Source organism: Achroia grisella, unplaced genomic scaffold (genome assembly GCF_030625045.1).
Source record: "Achroia grisella isolate CSIRO2021 unplaced genomic scaffold, CSIRO_AGI_Agris_v1 utg794, whole genome shotgun sequence".
Taxonomy (NCBI): Eukaryota; Metazoa; Arthropoda; class Insecta; order Lepidoptera; family Pyralidae; genus Achroia; species Achroia grisella.
Window position 1 is genome coordinate 3554881 of NW_026713026.1, and position 23312 is coordinate 3578192.

Consider the following 23312-nt stretch of genomic DNA (forward strand, 5'->3'; position numbering starts at 1 on the left):
AGTTTATTTCAATAAATGATTTTCAATTCTATTCTATTCTATTCAGTGTGCAGCGGTTTCTATGTGGATTTTCGCATGCCTGCTTCTTGTTAATATATATTGTATGAATACACACAGCTTCCACATAGTATAATATTATTACTTTAATCGTGGTCGAGTGTCATGATTTATGAGTTAGTCATGCTCCCTTTCCCATAAATATCCAAACGGCTCATTGGGCTCCCTAAAATATGGTTGAGTGCAATGATGGCTGGCACACTCGTCATACTCGTGAACGGTTGCTGCTTGTAGGGACTGGTCTGCTCTGATAACTGTAACTGATTTATATTGTTGCTGAAATAACTATATATTTATTTATCAACTTTGCTATTTTATGGTTTGTATTCAAAATAAATTCTTTAAAATGTTAATTAGAATAACTTATTTTTAAAGAACAACACGCAATATTCTTGTTGAGATGAGTATGCGTTCCTAATAAGTGGTACAATAAAAATGATGACTATTCAAAAGTAATTATATTAAATATATTTGAATAGACATTATTATTTCTATAAAGATTATGGGCATATTGCTACTACCATATTGCTTGATGTGATACAATATTTACTATGTTACCTTGTAAACAAAAATAAACGTACTTACTTAACCAAAACGGTATGTCATAAACGGAGTGTGAAGATCCACATAATAAATTGTCCTTTCAATGTCCCATTGAGTTCACATTACGTAGAAAGGTCGATAAATGCTGCGTCTTGAGATATTCTAACGTGGGTTTAATGTTTTTGTCAGCAAAACTAAGGTCAGCAAAGCTTCGGTGTCCAATTTGGGGTGTTATGTACTAAGGATACCTGAGTATGTAAGATAAGTACTAAGGGTAATGATCTGATATTATCACCTAATTGAAGAACATTATCTAAATATATATAACTCAAAGGTGACTGACATAGTGATCTATCAACGCACAGCCCAAACCACTGAACGGATCGGGCTGAAATTTGGAATGCAGGTAGATGTTATAACTTAGGCATCCGCTAATAAAGTATTTTGATTAATTCTGCCCCCAAAGGGATAAAATAGGGGATGAAAGTTTGTATGAAACTTTGTAAATTTTAAACCGATCTGGCTGAGGCTTTGCATGCATAAAGCTACTATAACGTAGTCATCCCCTAAGAATGAATTTTGATAAATTCCATCCCTAAGGACATAAATTAACGGGAGCGAAGCCGCGGGCAAAAGCTAGTTAGTCTATATATTTAACCCTCGATAAGAGGATAAAAAGAGGGGTATTATAAGTATGACAGGTTTGTATACACAAACATGTATGTTTCATTGCTGCATCGTAAATCCCAAAACGAATCCTAAAGGACCGATACCGTTTATTTTGTTTTGAAGCGAGAAAACATCCATTACATTCGGAATCTACACAGTTCTTTCTGCTCAGGTAAATCAATATTTAATTTTATTAAATTTTTAGATATTATTTTGTTTCTTTCTCTTAATTTTTTTGCAGGCGACTCAAGCTTTAATATTTTTGTGTAGGATTCTTAATTTCTTTGTAACTATATAAGAGTCTATAAATTCAGTGATTTGTTGGCCAGATTTGAATTTACCGCCTTTCGATTTAAGTCCGAACAGTAAACCCGTACTCTACGACAGGACTCTATCTGTTAATTTTGTTAAAAACTGTATAATAAATAGACTCTTAGGAGGGTGCTTTGCTTACATGGTTCTTTACATACTTAATTACAATTCAGGTCCAGAATATGCAAATAATACTTGTCTTTGATGTAAATAACGTAATAGCAATTATGTAAATTACAAAACAACAGATCTTTTTATGTAGTTGCAATACGAAATTTATAAATAAACAGAACGTGAATATTAATTAACTTGCATTGATATAAATGTCTCAACTTTCCAAGGATATATCTCGAGGCGTTATAAACAATGCGTAAAAGATAATAAAACTGGATATCCATAATACGTAACCTTTTTGACTGCACTTGTTTGTGCCTCGCCTTTAATACTTCCTGGACATAATAAAAAAAATACGTCCCTTTTGATATAAATACGTGACGACTCGTAGTTTAAGGCATCAGTTCATCAGGACTTACCAACGTAGTCACATTCACAAATCTACCTACCCTTCAAAATGTCTGTGAAGGTAAGCAATAAAGAATTCTAAATATATTCTATTTTTAAAAATAAAAAACTATTAGAAAAAAATTCAATCTTCCTTGAATGCAATTAAAATCTTTTTCCAATACTTTATTATTATAATAATTTCGTAAATTTTGATATTGCACTATTGTTTTTATTTAATTTTCCCAATACATATATTAATATAATAATAAAGTAATAATATAACTGTAAAGTACAATAAATTTTATTATTTAAATTTTGAATAGGTTTCTCAAATATATTAATTCGAGATTAAATAGATCATATAATTTTGAACCTAATTAACACGATCTAACATCGGAAATAGAATAAATTTGTAATCTGACCTTTGAAGTAAAAAGTAATTAATTTATAATAATTTCTAACATTTAATTACATTGATTAACATGTTAACTATCTTTATGAATTATATGAATTCTATTTATAAAGTATTCTAATCTAAAAATATTTGTTTGTATTTTAGTTCGTTCTCGTCCTAGCATGCGCGGCCGTCGCTGCTGCTTCCTCTAATTTCAATAGCTTCTCCTACGATGTGGCTGATCCCTTCACCGGTGACTTCAAGAGTCAAGTCGAAGCTCGATCAGGCGGCAACGTGCAAGGTCAATATTCCCTCTTGGAGTCCGATGGTACCCGTAGAACTGTGGACTACGCTGCCGGAGCTGGTGGTTTCAACGCTGTCGTGAGGAAAGACCCCGCTTTGATTGCTGCTGCCCCAGTCTTCGCTGCCCAGACCTACGGACCTATCGCGTACTCAGCTCCCTATGGATTCAATAAATTCGCCAAATACGGCTCTTTCGGATATGCCGCCCCATTCGCCTACCCTCGATTCCTATAAGACGTTTCTGCAATAAACTGGTACTTGTTTTGTAAATAAAATGAATATATCTATCGATATTTAAACTTTTGTTATAATTTTTTTACTGCTATTAACCCGCCCCGGCTTCAGATTGGTTCGATTATTGTTTCAATCTCAATTAAAAATAGTACTAAATATAAAAAATATTTAATAGAGCCAATATTTATTGTTAATCAAGTACAAGACTAAAAATTAGTAAAATTGATTAAGTATTTTTTTAAGTTCATCCATAACAAAATATTTTTTTTAAAATAAAAAGTATATAGGTATTCTTTATTGCACTTTCAAATATATGTTAGTAAAAGAGGATTTATTTCTAATAGAAATCTCTTCCAGTCAACCAAAAACAGCGTGACAAAAAAACAAAAATAAAATAAATAATTAAAACTAAAACGAAAAAATTAAATTCCAATACAATATATATAATACTATACAATACCAATACAATGTACATATAGATACTGACATAAGCCGAATAAAGAATATGATGCATAAAAATTAATATAAACAAATCTTTACTGGCAAATCAAAAGCCATAGTCAGATTTATAACACAGTACTGACGCTGTGTTATAGATCTGAATATGACTTTTGAAATATGCAAACCTGTGCGTCCAAAGTCAATTCAAACATTTTCATTCATATAGATTAGTTTGCAAATAATTTTATTTCCAGTGGGAGTAAGGAACTCAAAATAAACCAGTCCCTAGTTTTATGGTACCTGTATTATTTTTAATATTCAATGTTATGTAGAAATTTTATGCTGCAATGAATTTTGTTATACGTTATGAGAAGTTTTATAGAACCTCCACTTTGCTCTTATAAATTGTTAAGGAAAAACTTTATGAATTTTATTATTAAATATGTACCTACTTAAATAATTTTGTGATTATTATTAGTTACTTGTGGGCTCTTTGGGTGACCATAACTTTGTGAGTTTTGTATTTATCAATATAATATATATAATTTGCCACAATGCAGTAAGATACATTTTAAACAGTGAAAAAAAATCTCAAATCAGAGCATTGGTTTTATACTTCCCTTAACTCTGTCTCTTGCAATCGCTACGTTTAATATATTAGTATAAAGAATAAATTAACTAAATAAATACATTGCCATGATTATAGCACAGTGAATATTAATTTTCAGTAAACATCTAATTCACTGCAAATACAAATTACTTAATACAAATTTATCTTATGTATTAACCAATTTATTACCCTGACTGAGAAATACACGACCAATAATTTATACATATATAAATAATAAAATCGAAATTTACACCTTTTCATACATATTTCTTTTATTATTTTGACGACCTCGGTGGTCTAGTGGTCTAGCACACCGCTTTACGTCCGTTGGTCGCGGGTTCGATTCCTCGCAAGGCACAAACATTTGTATTCATGCGTATGATTGTTTGTATCGATCGGGGTGTTTTCTATGTATAATATGTATGTATTTACGAAAAAAAAAATCTATGTATTTGTATCAGTTGTCTAGTAACACAAGCCTTAGCTAGCTTAACTTGGGTCTAGATGGCGCGTGATGTGAATTGTCCTGAGATTTATTATTATTATTATTATTATTAATTCATAATTAAAGAGTCACGCTTTTGTGGGTAGAGCTCTTGCCACTCCTCACATTCTTCCTTCATTCTCTTTAAATGTTGATACGATACGACTCTAATTTTGACCTAACTGTGCTTTGCTTTTCCCTTTTCCTTCTTCCTTATATATTTTTTTATACTTATTGATATATTTTTAAATATTTTTTTGTGTTTCAGTATTTATGAAATTCTGGTATTCAATCTGTAACTCAAATTGTAAGTTATTTTCTAAATTTTTCTTTCTGTTTTTTTCATAATACATTCATCATATCATTTGCATTCATAGCCGAAAATCAGTGTTTTGCACCCTTGAGTGATTCTTCGTACCGTCATCTTGGATTACCATTAAATTGTACAATATTCAATAGTATCGGTCTAAATAATCTGTAATAAATACTCCTTGTTATTAAACCTATATGTATGTACTAAGGTACAAATAAAAAATCATATCTATTTAATAAAATTATTTGCTTTACAACTATTATATTAGAACTATTACTTACACAATGCCTTATTTAGTAAACAATGATCTGCAAACTTAATATACCTCGTTTCACTCACACCTGTCACATGATGATTTCATATCCACCATTATCATTCACACGTTTGGCTAAATTAATCATCTAAAATAGCGAATTCACAATAAATGATAATCTTAATGGAATTACTAGAGCGTAAATGTACGCGATAAATTCATTACTCTAACGCTTGTATAGCTGAGTTTTAGTTTGAGGGTTGGGTTATGATACGTTATATTTTACATGGATGAGTTAGAATATATTTAATCAAATTAGGTATTATTTTGCGGAAGTCCAATTCCTAAAATTAATGTATAATAAAATATACTATACTATAGGTAATATATATATTATACCTATAGTATAGTATATTTTATACTATTATATATTATATTTTATATTTATACTATGGTATAAGTATACATGATGATGATGTTGAGATGACCTGTTGATCGTTTAATACTTATACAATGCATCTATTGTAAGAGTAACAATAATATTTTGCCATTTCTTCTCAATGAAACCTATTCTCGGAACTGACGAAATACGAAAAGCAGAATTACGTAATGTACCAATATTAATAAATAAAATTGATAATGTTTTAAATAATTATCAAGGTTGGCGAATTTGTCGTAACAAAAGTTTGGCTTTTACAATCGGATTTAACGAATTTGTCACGTCATATCCACTTGTTCCCCAAATGCGTCATTATTTCAGCCGAGCAAAAAGTTACGGCAATAGAAGCCAACATCAAAGCGCAAACTTTCCAATCATATCTCACCAAGCGCGAAAAAAATGCTCAGAAAAATTGAGGTTCGCAAAACTTTTTTATTTATCAAATCTGTAGCGCTAGATAGCGCAATATTGTCTCAAGTGGCTGTAAACCGCGGATGTGGGGCGAAGTTTGTCTTTGTGTACTGTGTGAGGATAGTGCAGTGGAGCTCGCAAGGCTTTTTGTATTTCACATACAACTGTATATTGCTACTGATGCAGTTACTATATGTATGTTATATCGTATTATCTATATATATAGGGCCTCGGTTTAGCACGGCTTGGTTAGCGGTGTCTCGCGGGTTCGATTCCTTGCACGGTGTAAACATTTGTGGTCATGGGATTTTATTAAACAGTTTATTTTAAACATTTATATCCACGTAAATAGACATTGCTAGTTCAACTAAGCTAAAATTATTCCCTATCTGATGCAGAACTAAGTCCGAAACAAAGACAAACTGTAATTACGGTGAATCACAAATTACTTGTTGAAATGTTGGTGACATATTAGAACGTGGAGTATATATCTACTATTTGCGCCCCTCGGTTTCACTCACCTAATTTAAAAGAAATAATGGCTAGCCTCGACCCCTCCCTGCATTGCATCACATCCGTCAGCGCAATTACTTCTCTTTCGTTTAGCATTCATTCTGATTTTTATTCTTTTTTCTTGGCTTCTAATGGTAGTTGTGTGTAATAATGCCTATTAACTTTCTGAAGAATTGAGCTATGTAATGCAAAATATTTTATTATATGACAGGATAAAATAGGCAGAGCTTGTGTTATGGGTATGGAAAACTGATACAAATACTTATATAAATACTTAGATATTTTATATATACATAGAAAACAACCAGACCGATACAAGCAATCGTACTCATGAATACAAATGTTTGTACTCATCGAGAAATCAAACCCGCGACCATCGGAATTAAAACGTTTCGCTAAACCTATAGACTATCGAAATCGTTTAAATTTTTAAATGCCAAATTCTGTTAATTGTTTAATATTTCAATTTTGTCAGGTGATCCAGAAGTTAGCAGTTCTGCGGTCAAAACTTTTGTTGGCCTAATTTGACTTGCAGGGCAATTACGTACCTCCACTGTCACTCAAAGTAATTACTCCATTACTAGTTTAGTAGTCTTTATCAAATAACCATTTTGTTGTTACGTATTCGCTGGTATGGAACTAAAATGACGTCAGAATTGTTGTTTGTTTCAACAATATTCATTATTTTGAAAACTAACTGTTACTCGTGTTTCTCTCTGTGTGGAATATATTTTATAATAGATTTTTTTTTAAATTAAACATTAATTTTAAATATAAAAGTAGCCTAAGCTGCTCCTTATAATATTAGCTATCTGCGAGTGAAAGTCCAGTGAAAGTCGGTCTAGCCGTTTCAGAGATTAGTAAGCATAAACAGACAGACAAAAAAATTAAAATAAAATTTTAAATTTAAGTATCATATATACTTTCATATGCATATAGTGAACGAGCTGTACATATATTAAGGAAAGTGTTACATATGAATGTGGATGGTTATAAGGGCAGAGGAAGGCCGAAAATGACAGACGACATGGTAAGAAAGGGAGTAAATAACGAGATGACTGTGAACAGGGACGAATGGAACAGAAAAACATATTACGCCGACCCCCAAAAAAAAGCGATAAGGAAGAAGCAGATGGAGATTTTAATTCGAAATTACAAACAGACACTACAATTTTATTTATTTGTATAGATAGCAGTATTATTCATTTTCATTGGATTTTGACATCGCTCCCACGAGGGATGTCGAACTTTGAATGTATTGCCGTTTCCCATTTACAATTTCAGTTCTATGTCAAAATTGGCTATTTCATATGTTTTCCGAAGATTTCCATCCTGTATTATGTAACTGGATTGGAAAAGATTGGAGATCTTTGGGGGAGGCCTATGTCCAGCAGTGGACGTCTTCCGGGGTACGATGATGATGATGATTATGATGATGATTGGAAAAGCATCACACCTGGTGGAAAGTGTCAATCTTCGCATAAATAGCGAAACTGACATTATAGGTATTAGACACCCTTGTATGGACACCCCAACATGGATTTGACAGACAAAGATTTTGTAATTCTGTAACTGTGATTAATATACATGATTAATAATATAAAATACTTGGACAATACACAAAATGCCGACTAGGCCCAAGCTAAGTAGAGCTTGCATTATGGCTACTCGACAACTGATGTGAATACTTACATACATTTTTTTTACAAATACATACATAATATACATAGAAAACACCGAACCTGATACATTTATTAATACTCTTTAATACAAATGTTTGTACCGTGCGAGGATTCAAATCTGCCACCATTAGAAGTAAAGTGCTAAATCGCTAAACAACCGAGGCCATCATAAAACGACTATTTGTGCGACAAGCCACTAATAACAATACAAAACTTCAACTGCATCAGAAGTCGCATCTACTAGCTCCGGTACATCATAATTATTACCAGAATGATTTGAAATACATTAGTATACTTCTGACTGATGCTGTTTCAATCCCTGCGTATTGCAATAGTTTGATTTCTTATCACAGTTTATTTCGGTCTGGGTTTTTACTAAGTATATATCAACAATAAATATTTAAGCATATTTATAAGTTTTCAAGCAGTCATAGTATGAGATATGTTTATTTTGGATTGCCCAGAATTGTTTAAATTGCTCGGTTTTATATTGCAAAATAATGATGCAAAACTTTCATGATTCGAAGTCGAGTAAAATAATAATAATTATTAATATATTACTCAATCTCAATGATACTATAATATATATAGAAAACATACTAACCAATACAAACAATCATATACCTGAATATACATATATATTACTTGTGACGAATATGAAACTTATGTGATCGAATAAAAACATTAAAACTTTCAAAGAATTTCCTTATAATAATATTATAAAATTTTATACAATATACTTCTTGTAGGTTTTTATAAACAAGCCTACTGCGTCGTAGATTTTTTTTTCACATGCATTAAATTTTCTGTTACACAGAGCACAAAAATCCTAAAATATCTGGTGACCGAAATAGAAGACATCCAATATATATATCGATGGCTCTCGAGTGAACAAAGGTAAAATGTCATGTATACACAAAGTGAATGTTTACAAACAAGACCATCTTGTCGGAGGTCACTACATGAGTGGAGTCTTGAAATCCCACTCGTATATGATTGTGAACGAATGATTCTTATGATTCTAATGATAGTGAATTATATTATCTGAGACCATTTTTTAACATCTTGATAATGTTATAAACGCGAAAGTATGTGAGTATGGATGTTTGTTACTGTTTCACGCAAAAACTACTGAACGGATTTTGATGAAAGTTTACGGTAATGAAGCTTATGCATCAAAATAACACATAGGCTATATTTTTTTATTAATTTTTAACGCGGGTCAACCCGCGGGCACAGGTAGTATCTCTTCTTTTTTGTACGAATTGAAGACTGATTTATTTAAATCGCAGATACACATTGATCGGATATTTAATTCAAAAATGAAAAAAAATATATATGCGGTTATTTTGATTATTATGCATGAAAAAGTGTTTAAAAAAATAATCAAATTGTGAGATACATTTCTACGGATTAAATATATTGCTGTTATTAGATTTTACTATTTATCATAGTTTAATTTAATTTTTACCATTAGATTATATTAGATATATTTTCCCCGTAAAAACGGAGAAACTATAGGAAGCTTTGAGATAGATTTGAACATATCTAAATTATTTTATTTGTACGAATTGAATATCGCTTTGTTTAGATCGAAAATATTATAGGGATTTAACAATAAGAACGGTTTGAAAATACTACTTAGTAATAGTAGAATAGTCATTTTAAAATGTTAAAAAAAAGTGAGATTTATTTCTACTGATTAAAATATGATTACATTTTTGTTATATGAATATAAATGAACCTGACCTGTTTAAAATATGAAAATAATTGTTCTTTCTTTATACTATACCCTTCAATATTTAGCACGAAAATTCACTATGTAAAGCTGGGATCGAACGTCGCAATATCGACTTATAAATAGACAGATATTATGACTATAGAAGGAAATTTCTAAATACGACCCCACATCAAGCGGACAGGCCTCTTAATAACGTTTCGGTGGAAAATCACGCAAAGCAGTAAGTTTCTAATGCAGTAATAAATAAATAATAACAGTCATTGTATATATATTATTTTAAGCTGCACCCACGAGAGAGTGGCTCTTAAATTATTATTATTATAAATTATATAATTTATACAGCGCCATCTAGTCCCAAGCTGTGCATTGTTTATGTTATATCTACTAGACAACTGATAGAAATACTTAATCATCTTTTATTTCTCATTTGTCAGTCATACATAAAAAATACACACAGGTCAATACGTTTGTGTTTCTATGAACACAAAATAGGAAATGTTTTATATATATATTACTTAGAGATCGACCTCACATCTTTCAGAAGTGAGTGTAAAGACCATTGAGGTTAGTAAATTATTTTATTATTTATAAATTAACTAGCTATCCACTCCGGCTTTGCACGGGTGTACATATATTATACATATAAAAGGTTTATAATTCCTCTTGAATCACTCTATCTATTAAAAAAAACCGCTTCAAAATCCGTTCCGTAGTTTTAATGATTTAATCATACATAAGCACGGACAGACAGTGACAGGGACTTTGTTTTATACTATGTAATGATCACCCATTCAAAATTTATAATTCTTTATTTAGGTAACACAATTTTAATTTAATTATAGAATTATACTATAACTACATATATATATATATATATATATATATATATATATATATATATATATATATATATATATATACACTAATAGTTAACTAACTATACTGGTAGTTGTTGAAGTCTCCTTTTAAGCATAAAAATGCCAATGCCAGGAGGCTCGAATCTCCAAAGCATTACAGAATTAGCTTTATGGAAAAACTCATGGAAAAACCCAGTTACAGTTACACATAAAATATTTATCCATAAATGGATAAATATTTTATGTGCAACTGTAACTGTTTGATCGAATTATGATGGTCGTATAAAACTTTATTCATTATACCGTTGTTTGAAGAATCGATCAGCAATCGCTTATGTAACGAATTTATCGATACTTTGAAAGTTTCGGAAGATGGGTTGGTAAAACGGTAATGTATGGTAGAAAACTTTGTAGCGCTATGATAAATATGTTAGTAGCCAGAATACATACTAATATTGTTTTATGTGAAGTGATTGTTTGTTGGCATTACGGCTGAACGAATATTAATAAAACATGTGATGATAGACGTGAACGTAAATATGATGCTTTTTTCTAAAAAAAAAAAACATACGAAATAGCGATTATGGCGCTCAACCGCCACATGATCCTTTGATATTTTAAAATTTAAATTATTACAATTATTTCTTTTTATATCATGTTGCCTTGCCATAATTCGCAGCTATACATTAATATATTATAGTGTTTTCATCATTTAGACACCCTACTGATCTGTTACAAGTTGGTTACAGTAAATATTATTATTGCGAAAGTATGTCTATCTGTCTGTCTGTTTATTATTTTTCCTGAGTAAACTACTAAACGAATATTAATGAAATTTGATATAAAGATTGTATACCGAGGAAGAACAGTTTTGCTTTTGACTTAAAGCAACAAGACGAAGTCTCAAAAGAAAGGTAGTATAATAGATGAGATTTTGCACAGGTAATGGAATATTTTTAATTTAATAATAATAGTTCAAGCATCTATAATAACATTATAATAGCGAAAATAAGTCTATCTGTTTGTAATTTTTCACGAGAAATAGCTATATGACGTGAACGAATATATGCTATTTTTTTATCCCAAAAAAGCAAACAAAGTAGCCAGTTACGACTAGTATTATATAAATTGAGACGTGACTAACTGAAATTACACTAATTCAGTAACAATTGAGACTTAAATTGTAACTTAAAGCCAGGCCATATTAAACCAATTTTCGCAATTAGTTCGTTCAGTCACTCAAAAGTTTGGAAAGTCCGGTTTAATCGTAAAATTATTCAGGTTCATTAAATGAATAGCGCGGAATATTAAGCCAAATAGTTACTTTAACGTTTCACTCAATTTTAAAATTGTCTGGTTAAAATATCTCTTCGCTATTTTATATATATCCACAATTTAATACATACAATATAATTTGTGTACCAAATCAGGGCGACCTCCCCGCAGTCCCCCCTGGAAACCAATATGCTGTAAATGGAAAATGGAAATGGAAGTCAATATGCTGTAAATTTACTAGGATATGCAAACTGAGTTCATGCTCATTCTATCACTGGTACCTCGAGATGTCCATGGAAAACTGTTACTGACTATTTACTAATAGTTAATAGTCAGTAACAGTGATGTCTCACGTGCAACTGTCATTAAAATCAGATTCAATTATATTTATTGCTGTATATCCCCTGAAAATCTCCATCATTTACAGTCTACCTCAGTAATGAAATCTTTAAGAACCGACCACCGATTATTCGCGAAAATGTAAAAAAAGATATAAATACACATTTTGGTCTATAATATTACTAGTTACTCAAATGCTTTATATTATTTTGTTTAATTCCGCTATCATTAGCATCTGTGAGACTACAAAAAATCAGTGCGGAAACCTGATCGCCTCGGGAATCATTATTATCCTTCTCCATTAGTAATAACCCAGACCAATATAGAAAATCATAGTCATGAAAACAACTGTTATTAAACAATAAGTTAGACGTACTTTCACATTTATAATTTTAGTGTAACTAAAAACAAAATCTAGTAATATTGTCACAAACAAACATGCAAAATTAAACTTTATAGAGGCGCGTAATATCCGGTTTACCATTCACGTACATCGATGTCACACATTGAATATCGATACAGCGTCAGTGGGTGAAATGAATTTTGCAATGCCACTCTATATTAGCTCATCGCGGAAACTATTCCCAGTGGCTTCAGAATTGTCATAAATGTAGGTACTTTTGGTATTTAACTATGAAACTATACTATTTCTTTTGATTTTTTAGAATAAAATATATCCATGTATTTACTCGTGATATAATCTATCTTATAGTCTATAGTCAATTTTTATTAAGATCCGTTAAGCCGTTTAGTCGTGAAACGGCAAGAAATAGACCGACAAACAACATTTTGTATTTATAATCTAGGTGTATGTAGATTACCAGTCATAGGTTAGAAGTAGGTAAGTATAGTACTTAACTAATTTTGATATATAAAAAGATCAAAATATTGAGTATATTATCAATATTTATGGTATTAGTTTAGACTGTGATTTAGATAATTTGTATGTATTCTGGGGTTTGTACTAATTTTGTGAGTCTATGTTTATCCGTGAGTACTATAATTGATTGCGTTGAGAGAGATTATATTTATAATATGTTTACTGTACCAAAATCTTCAGATCTTTTAAATATTTTTTTATAAATTGAACAAATGAAATAAATAAATTCATGTATGTAGTATATAAGTAACCCTGAAAATAACCCAGACACATTTTATGGTACTGCCCAATTTAGTACAAGAATTAATATAATTATTTCTTGTACTAAATATAAATATAAACATTAATATTACTTTCTTAACGTATGTTATAGTACATAAAAGAGACGCAATAAAAATATTAATAGAAAAACTAAGATGATAAAAATATACAGTCTACTACTTTCTGAGTAATGATCCATATAAAAATTTGGTAAAACTCATTAAATGCGGCAATTTATCAACCAATATTTTGCAGCTGTAAACCTGTAAACTTTTCAGTAATATTTAATAGACTGTATATTTTAACTTAATTTACATAAATAAGTATTTCTCATTATTTATACTTATTGCAAATATAATAAAATAATATTATGTCAATATAAACAATAATAATAGTAATAATTGAATACTTATTACTTTTATAATCAACGAGTCGACTATATATTTTATTTCTAAATATTATTTCAATAAATCTATAGTTTATTTTAAGCAAAAGAAAATGAAACTTTAATTTATTTTTTCAAATAAGGCGGTTCTTTGTTTGATAGCTATTTAAACTATATTTTTTGAGGATGTTCATCGATATAGTGGACCGATTTTCTATATTATTTTTCTTTTCTTTATTGTGTATAAGAATACTGCCATGATACTATTGTCACACAGTCAGGATCTGATAATCTGATCTCAGTGGTATTGAGGGAAATCCCCAAATATTATATCGTGCTTGAGATTTCTGGTTAAGTTTTTCAGGTACGACTTGCAATTACTACCTGCGTGTCGATATATTAATTGTTAACGACTGAAGGTGATTTTTCGTGGCCTTAACACTAATAATCATAATAGAAATAATTTTCAATTTATTGTATAAAATAGAAATAAATTCTATTATGTTATTATTGAAAACTGATTGAGACAATCAAGTTTTAGAAATGGTGCAGTCACATGATCAGCTTCCCAGATCTGTCCTGAAAGTTCGACGTTATTTCAATTAATATTCTAGAAACTACAGTTATCAAACTTCAGTTGGTCTCATAAGTCAGCTATAGCCAGAATGAATTAGATCTTGATTTAGTATAGTGGATCTAGCGATCGACTGCTTGTGATTTTGCTTATTGATGATAGTTATGTAGAGAAGTATTGTAAGATAATTTTTACCTATTTGTATTTATATCATTTAAATTTCTAATTTTAATGTGTTACAGCATAGTGGCGATAGCGTTAAATTAATAGTTATTAAATAGTTTATCATATTATGCCGAGTTACCTATCATACCATCAGGAATTACTTATGATTATTTTCTACCACTAACCCCTTTTTTTAATGGAAAAAAACTTTTCATAGAGTCGTAGAGTCCCGTTAGTCCCATCGGCTTAGGGGCCCCTCAGGCTATGGGACTCTATAACTCTATGAAACTTTTTCAGTCTAATTTTTACCGGCTAAAAATCTGACAGCTAATCCGCCTCGAACAAATTGCTGAGGCCATGGGAATTTCGCATTTGCCCAAGATCCAGGCATGGTTTTCATCGAAGGGACCTCCTTCTAAGCATGCAGGTTGCCTCTGCAAGCTACCTCCAGACTCCAATACTTTCCTGGTGAGCTTCGGATGGCCTTAATCGATACCCACGCTGGTCTAACTCAGGTGTCCATCTACTCTCCCCCCCCCCCTTACACTTCCAAGACGGGCCTTATACGACAATACTAAAAATAGTTATCCTAACCGAAACCTTACTTCTATCTAAATTAAACATAATTTAATTATAGCACCAGAGAGTATTTAACTTATGGAAGTCGTAATTCTGAAAGTTTCACGAAGAATAGATTGTAAACACAGATTAGATCCGGTGAAACCCTCGTTGTAATTACTTGTGGAACAAACCTTCACTTATTAAGTATTACAAACATATCTTAAATTATCTTACGTAAACCTTATTAAAACAGTCTTCTATTTATACAGGGAAATCCTAAATAATAATAATAATAATCTCAGGACAATTCACACAGCGCCATCTAGTCTCAAGTTAAGCTAGTGTTATGGGTACTAGACAACTTTTTCGTAAATACATACATATTATACATAGAAAACACCAAGACCTATACAAATAATCATACTTATGAATACAAATGTTTGTGTCGTGCGAGGAATCGAACCCGCGACCGTCGGACGTAAAGCAGTGTGCTAAACCACTAGACCACCGAGGTCGTCAATAGATAAATAGCCATGTTATTGAAAGTTATCATGGTATGATTACATGCTATAACACGACATTCCTTTTTTTCGTAGTTTTGATTAAGTAATAATAAATAAATAACCCTGGATAGTTAACACATCGCCACCTAAACGCGGTAAACAGGTACTAGACCACTAATGGACTTAGATATATATTTTTTTGTAAATATATACATAAAAATACCAGACCGTTACAAACAGTCATACTCATGAATACCAATGTTTGCGCCGTGCAAGGATTTGAACCCGCGACCATCGAAAATAAAGTGGTGTGCTAAACTGCTAGCCAACCACCGAGGCCGTCGAGTAAGAGAAATATTTTTAAAAATCTAGTAAAAATTATATATATATATAAATTATTTTTTAAAATATAAACAAATATATTAGACGTAGAAGGATTATAAAAAGGTTTGCTTAAGTCAATATTATTTATTTAGACATGCGCAATTTAATCTAAATTATTTGTCTAAAATAACAAAAAGTCCCTTTGATGTATATACAAATTAAGAAGAGAGAAAGATAATAAGAACTGTTTATTTTCAAATTGTAAATATATATGAAATATTTATATAAAAAAAACCAGTATCCTAACGGTTTACTATCCCGACCACAACGGACATGAATTCGAATATGGTACAAAAAAATATATCTATCAAATCAATATTCACGTAGGCTTATTACAGAATTTTATGATATATCAAATCTACCGTCAGTTCGGAGTGCTTTTGAGTAAAGATAAACTGACAAGAAACTCAGCTCTTCATCATCATCATCATCATCGCAGCCCGCAAGACGTCCACTGTTGGGCAAAGGCCTCCCCCAAAGATCTCCACGACGATCGGTCCTGCGCTGCTCGCATCCAATGCCTTCCAGCGATCTTGACCACATCGTCGGTCCACTTTGCTGGAGGCCTTACCACGCTGCGTCAGCTCTTATTCGGTAGTGTAAATATTTTAGTATCTATTACTTTACATTAGTAGAATTCCACTCACAAATCAAATCTGGATTGAAGTAGATTCGCCCTCTGCCACTTTGTATTTAAAAATATAAACCGAGATATGGCCAAATCAAGTGTCGTATTTACAACAACATCGACAGTTGAAAGTGCTTCGTACTGTACCATCTGGGCTATATAGATAAAATAATAAATGCCTATAAATTTTTCGAAAGTGTGCTTGCTGTAGTATTTTATCAGGTTTTATATTACTTTAGTATACTTACCGCAGTTTATTGTATTGCATAAAAAAAGGGTGTTATTACTTTTTATTTAATTTATATTTCGTCCAGTTCCTCTCTTTATTTTTACACACTTTAAATTTCCAACAAAAATAAATACCTTACAGTTTATATAAAGATGTAAAGATAGAACAAAACATGTTTAGACCAGGGATGTTATGGATATGAAATTTAGGATACGTTTTCAATATAGGAATGATTATTATACTACAATACGGATACGGATGCGGATATGAAATTATTTCGGATTATCCGTTAGTTTCGGATAATTTCGGTTAAGGATATATTTGTTTTAAGGAATTTCAAAGTAAAATACAAATAGCTAATAAAATGGTTACATACGTGTCTCAATTAGGCCCCTATCCGATATTATCCGAAACTCATATTTCGGAACGAATATTTTTTTATATCGGATATCCGATAGTTTCGGTTACGGTTACGGCTCCCTAACATCCCAGGTTTAGACTACTACATATACTCAGAACAATGTTACTTATTATATGAGCTGCGTTTAAAAATGAGGCAGTCGTATTAAGAGAGTCCACTTTGGTCAGAAAGGCATTCGCGAAACGTGACTAGAGAGAGTAATTTACCGTTATATTTATTGCAGCTTCCTTTGTACATATCATACATATATACAGTTAGTCGTAATATACTTTATATATGTCAGCATAAGGGTACAAAGTAGTCTGCGTAGTTACCCCCGTTTCACCTACTTTTACCACCAAGTACGATGCTTTGAAAACTAATAACACATTGCCATCTAGTCCCAAGTTAAACAGAGCTTGTGTTATGGGTACTATACTTTACCAAATTAAATATAACATAATAAATCTAAATATATATAACTCAAAGGTGACTGACGTAGTGATCTATCAACGCACAGCCCAAACCATTGGACAGATCGGGCTAAAATTTGGCATGCAGGTAGATGTTATGACATAGGCATCCGCTAAGAAAGGATTTTGATTAATTCTACCCCCAAGGGGATAAAATAGGGGATGAAAGTTTGTATGAAATTTTGTCAATTTTAAACCAATCGGGCTGAGACTTTGCATGCATAAAGCTACTACGACGTAGGCATCTCTTAAGAAAGAACTTTGATAAATTCCACCCCTAAGGGGATAAATTAACGTGAGCGAAGCCGCGGGCAAAAGCTAGATCAAATATAATAAAACTGAGCTAAATGTGGACATTACAAGTGTTGCGTTCACAATAACATTAATAGTTTATAATGACTCTGTCCACCCGATCTAAAACACATTGTGACGGTATGTACTTAATTTTGAAATCTCTAAAATATATCTAATTTAAACAGTACATACTATGAATTAATGGAATACTATTTTGACAGAAGATGATTTACATATATTTTCTTAAGGTTATAAAGTTTTGTAAAATATTTGCAAATCAATGAAAACATTTTATAGAAAATCGTATTTTTAGAATCAGAACATGTTTCTAATAAAAGCCAACATTAAACGAAATCATTAAATTCATAGCTTGTGACAATTTTTAGGGTTGATTGCTCACTTGCTGAGCCTTTTCATTTCAAAACGCTTTCAACGTAAGTGGAGTACTACATAAAAAGCGAGAAAAGACGTAGAATTTTTTTATATATATGTATACCTTCCTTTTTATTTATGTATGATCTGTCATGTGTAATTATTTTGTTTATGAACATAAATTGAATTAGTATTGACCAATTTCAAGATCCATACATGTGCTTATAAAATTAAAACAATATTATTTTTTTATTATATCTAATACTGTCACATGAAATTTATAGCCTATGTGTTATTCTGATGTATAAGTTATAACACTGTAAAGTTTCATCAAAATCCGTTAAATAGTTTTTGCGTGAAAGAGTTACATACATCCATACTCATAAACTTTCGCGTTTACAATATTATTATTAAGATAAGATGAAACTATGATATTAATAAATGTTTAAAATTTGTGACCCTTTTGTCTGTACTTTTGAAGATTTAAGCATATATATAAGGACAGACAGACAGCGACAGGGACTTTGTTTTATATTATGTAATGATGATACATTAGAATTTGATATATAAGCTATAAATTTCTTAAAAAAAATAAAAGCGGGTGAAACCGCGGGCACAGCTAGTATATTACAATTTTCTACAAGAACTTGGACAGGTCGCAAGTTTTAATAACTGCACTTGTAACAAGTCTTGGCAATTTTTAACTTCATTCGAAGCGTATTGGCGTGGAAGTATTTCTAAAATTCTTACTAATGACATCGTTGCTGAGCTGAGTGTCACTAAGTAGCAATGTTTATTTTTTTTTATTGGACGATAATATAATGGTGCATCCACCTGCGCTAATGTATACGCTATTACAGTGGAGGATGATAAGATGAGTATGAGATCAGCTCAGTTAACACATGGTGACAAATTCACAAGGAATTTATCACGATGGTTTCCAGGGGGGACCGCGTGGAGGTAGCAATGTTTATTTAGTTGAATGATTATTACAGTTCAAAGAATACCTAACAGATTTCTACCTATTGTAGCGTGGTAATATTAAAGCTAGATTAGGCTTACATTATTGTATTCAGATCGGACGAACCGTTTTATTGTTGCATTGAAATTCTAAACAGGATAATTAGTAAAATCACAGGAGTAATGAATTAGTAAATTTTAATTGACTTCCAGATATTTTGGTAGTTAAACACTAACCGGTGGAAACACTACAGAAATATCGAGAACGAGATATAATTATATAGTTTTATTTTTATTGAGTTATAATTCATTCAAAAATCACGGGATCCTACCATCCCGTGATTTTTGAATGAATTGAATGAATTACATGTACATATAATGACCGCGTTAAATTTAAAACAGTATATCTACATAGGGTATTCTGTAATACATGTTCTTGGGTAAATAAATAAATAATAGTAATTACACCAAAACGTCCTACCTGAAATGAAATCCCGTTGAGAGTTAGAGTCTAGACTGAGAGATCGAAATTTTGACTCTTACTTTTTATCTATTAATGTTTCTTGAACTCTGGTGTGTACTTATGAGCAGCAGAAGAAATGCACTGGAGCAAAAACAAGATGTGTAATTGACCTTATATGCTTAATAAATAATGTAGTATCCCGTAGGATATTTAGGATATAATTTCTGTATTGTCGCCTTAAATACCGCCAAGATCATATGGCGATTAATTAAAATTAATAAGGAAGTAGTGACTTTATTTGAGTGTTACATTTGACTAGACGACTACCTATTCGTCTAATCAAATGTAACACTGTAACACTCAAATAAAATACTGTCAAAAAGCATTCAAATAAGTTGAAAATTTGCCCCTTGATATTTTTGTGATATAATCGCAAACGTACACTGATGTCTTAGAAATGCGTGTACAAAATTCTCTCAGGATTGAAACCTGACAAAGGATTGAATTTTTAATCTAAATAATAGGTATTTATTTATTCCCAAATATGCAGAGAAGCGGAATTTCAAACAGCTCAAACGTTTTTCAGTTGAATCAATGTGATGTTCCCTTTGCTCTGTTTTTTTTTCTCTGATTTGCACAAATAGGTATATACCTATAATATATTTTATTGTTATTTTTAATATTTATTTACCTTTAAGTATCAAACTTTGGTATCACCACATGAATGTTCAATGTATGCAGCAGCATGTATTTATTTGTAATGTATTTATTTTCCGGATGAATACGAAAAATATAGTTATATACAACCTATATGACCGTATTATTCATATACTATATATGTATTTATTAGTATTCATATATATTTATAATAATTTTACCTATATGAAACTATAAATTTTATGTATTTATTATATTATATTTTATATATATAAAATTTGTAGTTTAAAACAAATAATCATTTCCACCGTGGTCTATCTCGGGAAGACGTTGAATTCTACAATGTTTGTACAAGGTTTCTAAGACTCCAATTTGCCGGCAGTTTATTGCCAATCCAACAAAGCTTGTTGTAAAGGTGAATTCCTCCTGCTCACTGGCTGCAAGTTAATTAACCGACTTCTCTAAGTTTATCGTTCAACAGATATCAAGAATTTATCTGTAACCCTTTTGCTAACCACTCTATCGTGGTCTGAATTATATCTTATCAAACTGTATTGAATATTAAGCAGATAGACTTTCCTGTGATATAATTCCAATAATAAATAATGACCGATAATAAATAAAATTTAAACTAACAATTTTCCACTAAATGTAGTAGAAAGTAGGTACGGTAGTAACATAAAAAAATATATGTCAAAATTTTTTGTTTGTATGTATCTGTATGTTTGTTCTTGTTAATTTCTGAAACGGCTGGACCGACTTTGCCGGAACTTTCGTTGGCAGATATGTAATACTATAATTAATAAATTGGGTTACTTTTATTTTAGAATCTTTGTTTATTTCCACAAAAAAAGAAGTCAAATTGTCTATATATAGGTACGTAAACAAGTAAATATATTAAAATGTCCCAACATTACGGTTTTGTGTCCGGTTAATCACTCGGAAAGTCAACATAGGTAGCGGTAGGCTGGACACAGCGGCCACAACGTCCCTTCATTGTGACGTGTTCTCCTGAATAAATAATGGATATAGGAACAAAAATGCGAGTCACAGATATGGTGGCCAACTCAGAAAAAAAATATTTCCGGACATAAAGGATATAGAATTCATTATAATGATGTATTCTTTAACATTTTGTTTATGTTTTTTCTGCAATGTAATATACATTACAAATAAAGTATATATCTATCTATCTATCAAAATATCTGGAAAATGTGGACATTGAAAAACGTTTATCATAAGACGTATATATCAGTGTTAGCGCGGTCAACAACAAATTTAGTGGGGACATGAATAGAAAAAGTATAAATGTTTAACAGTTTATCAAGATATATAGTATGTAACCTTACGATAAAGCTGATATGAAGCATATTCAATGGATATACAACAGTAAATATAATTTAATCTCGGTTACTTCACATCAGACTTATACGAGTATATATAATATTACTGTTGCTAAGGAACAGTTGAAGAGTATTAATTTTTGATATGATGGATTAAACTTTTACATTTCATGTCTCGAGACTAAAATATGGCAGTAAAATTACGAGGTACGGGGTAACATCTTAGTTCTCAAGAATGTCAACGCATGAGTACTATGGATTGTCACATGATAACGTGATATCTGTAGTGTGATATACCTATGTATATAAACGATGGTTGCTACTTACAGGTGAGCTGTCAGCTAGTTTTTCATTCCAGTTACATATAAAAAATCGAACTGCGATACCACTGCGATACCACTAGTCCCATGGTTAAGACACGCGACACGTATATCTGAAATTAGGACATCCCGTTTAAATCGAAACAGTTGGCTGCCCTAGTTAGAACCGACCGTTGTGTAGGCATTTTTATTCTTTAACAATGCGAAATTGTCTCTATCAGATGCAGACTGAACTTTGCGTTGAACACGTTTCTCGGATTACGAAGTGAAAGAATTTCTTCCTGATACGGATGTTAGAAAATTTTATTACTTTGTATTTTAATAAATACATTTTTAACTGCTGAGTTTTGCATTTTACCTACATTAAAAGCTTGTAATGTATCGGATGCAATCTTTTAATGGTTCATATTGACATAAGTAATTCTAATAAAATATCATCATCACCATTAGCACATTGCAGTCCACGGCTGGATATAGGCCACTCCTAGCAAGCCGCTGGGCAAGATCTTCAGCTCTTCTCGTCCATTTATTGCCCACAATCCTTCATATGTCATCTCTCCACCTTTCTTGGGGTATCCTACGCAACGTTTGCCAATTCGCAGACCTATGTCGGTGACCTTAGATCTCTGTCGAATTACTTTATTTAGGATTTGATCTCATTGAGAAACTTGAAGAAATAAAATATACGTAATATTTTTTTAATAGCATATCTCGCAACTAGTTTTATATCATGTAAATTTAATTTAATTAGAAATTTATTTTCTTTATAGCGCATTGAAAGAAAAGTCATGTTTTTTGTTATTAATTTATTTGAAAATAAGTAAAATATGTTTTTAAATTACGTATACCGAATAAACAGTTACATCTAAGTTAGTCTAGTTCAACGAATCCATTGTCAGGAGATCTGAGCAACTCCGAGATATGTACGACATTCAAGTAAGACTCTTACTTACTATGATTAAAGTCGTGTGATATCTGGGAGGACTTACATTTTAACGTGTCTTTCAAATTCAATTCAATTCAATATAACAAGCAAAATTCGGAAAATAGAATACAACATACAATACAATACAGTACAATAGAATA

At 31.2% G+C, this 23312-nt stretch overlaps 2 protein-coding genes across 2 annotated transcripts in view; both read left to right on the forward strand.

Annotated features, from left to right (window-relative positions):
- LOC131851591 (dual specificity calcium/calmodulin-dependent 3',5'-cyclic nucleotide phosphodiesterase 1) overlaps positions 1 to 23312 on the forward strand; it is a 377466-nt gene that overhangs the window by 36479 nt on the left and 317675 nt on the right. The gene's annotated exons all lie outside the window — the stretch shown is intronic.
- LOC131851595 (larval/pupal rigid cuticle protein 66-like) lies at positions 2054 to 3081 on the forward strand. Its single transcript, XM_059202110.1, has 2 exons — positions 2054 to 2164; positions 2645 to 3081. The coding sequence occupies exons 1-2, from the start codon at positions 2153 to 2155 to the stop codon at positions 3014 to 3016; spliced, it is 384 nt and encodes a 127-aa protein (XP_059058093.1). The 5' UTR covers positions 2054 to 2152; the 3' UTR covers positions 3017 to 3081.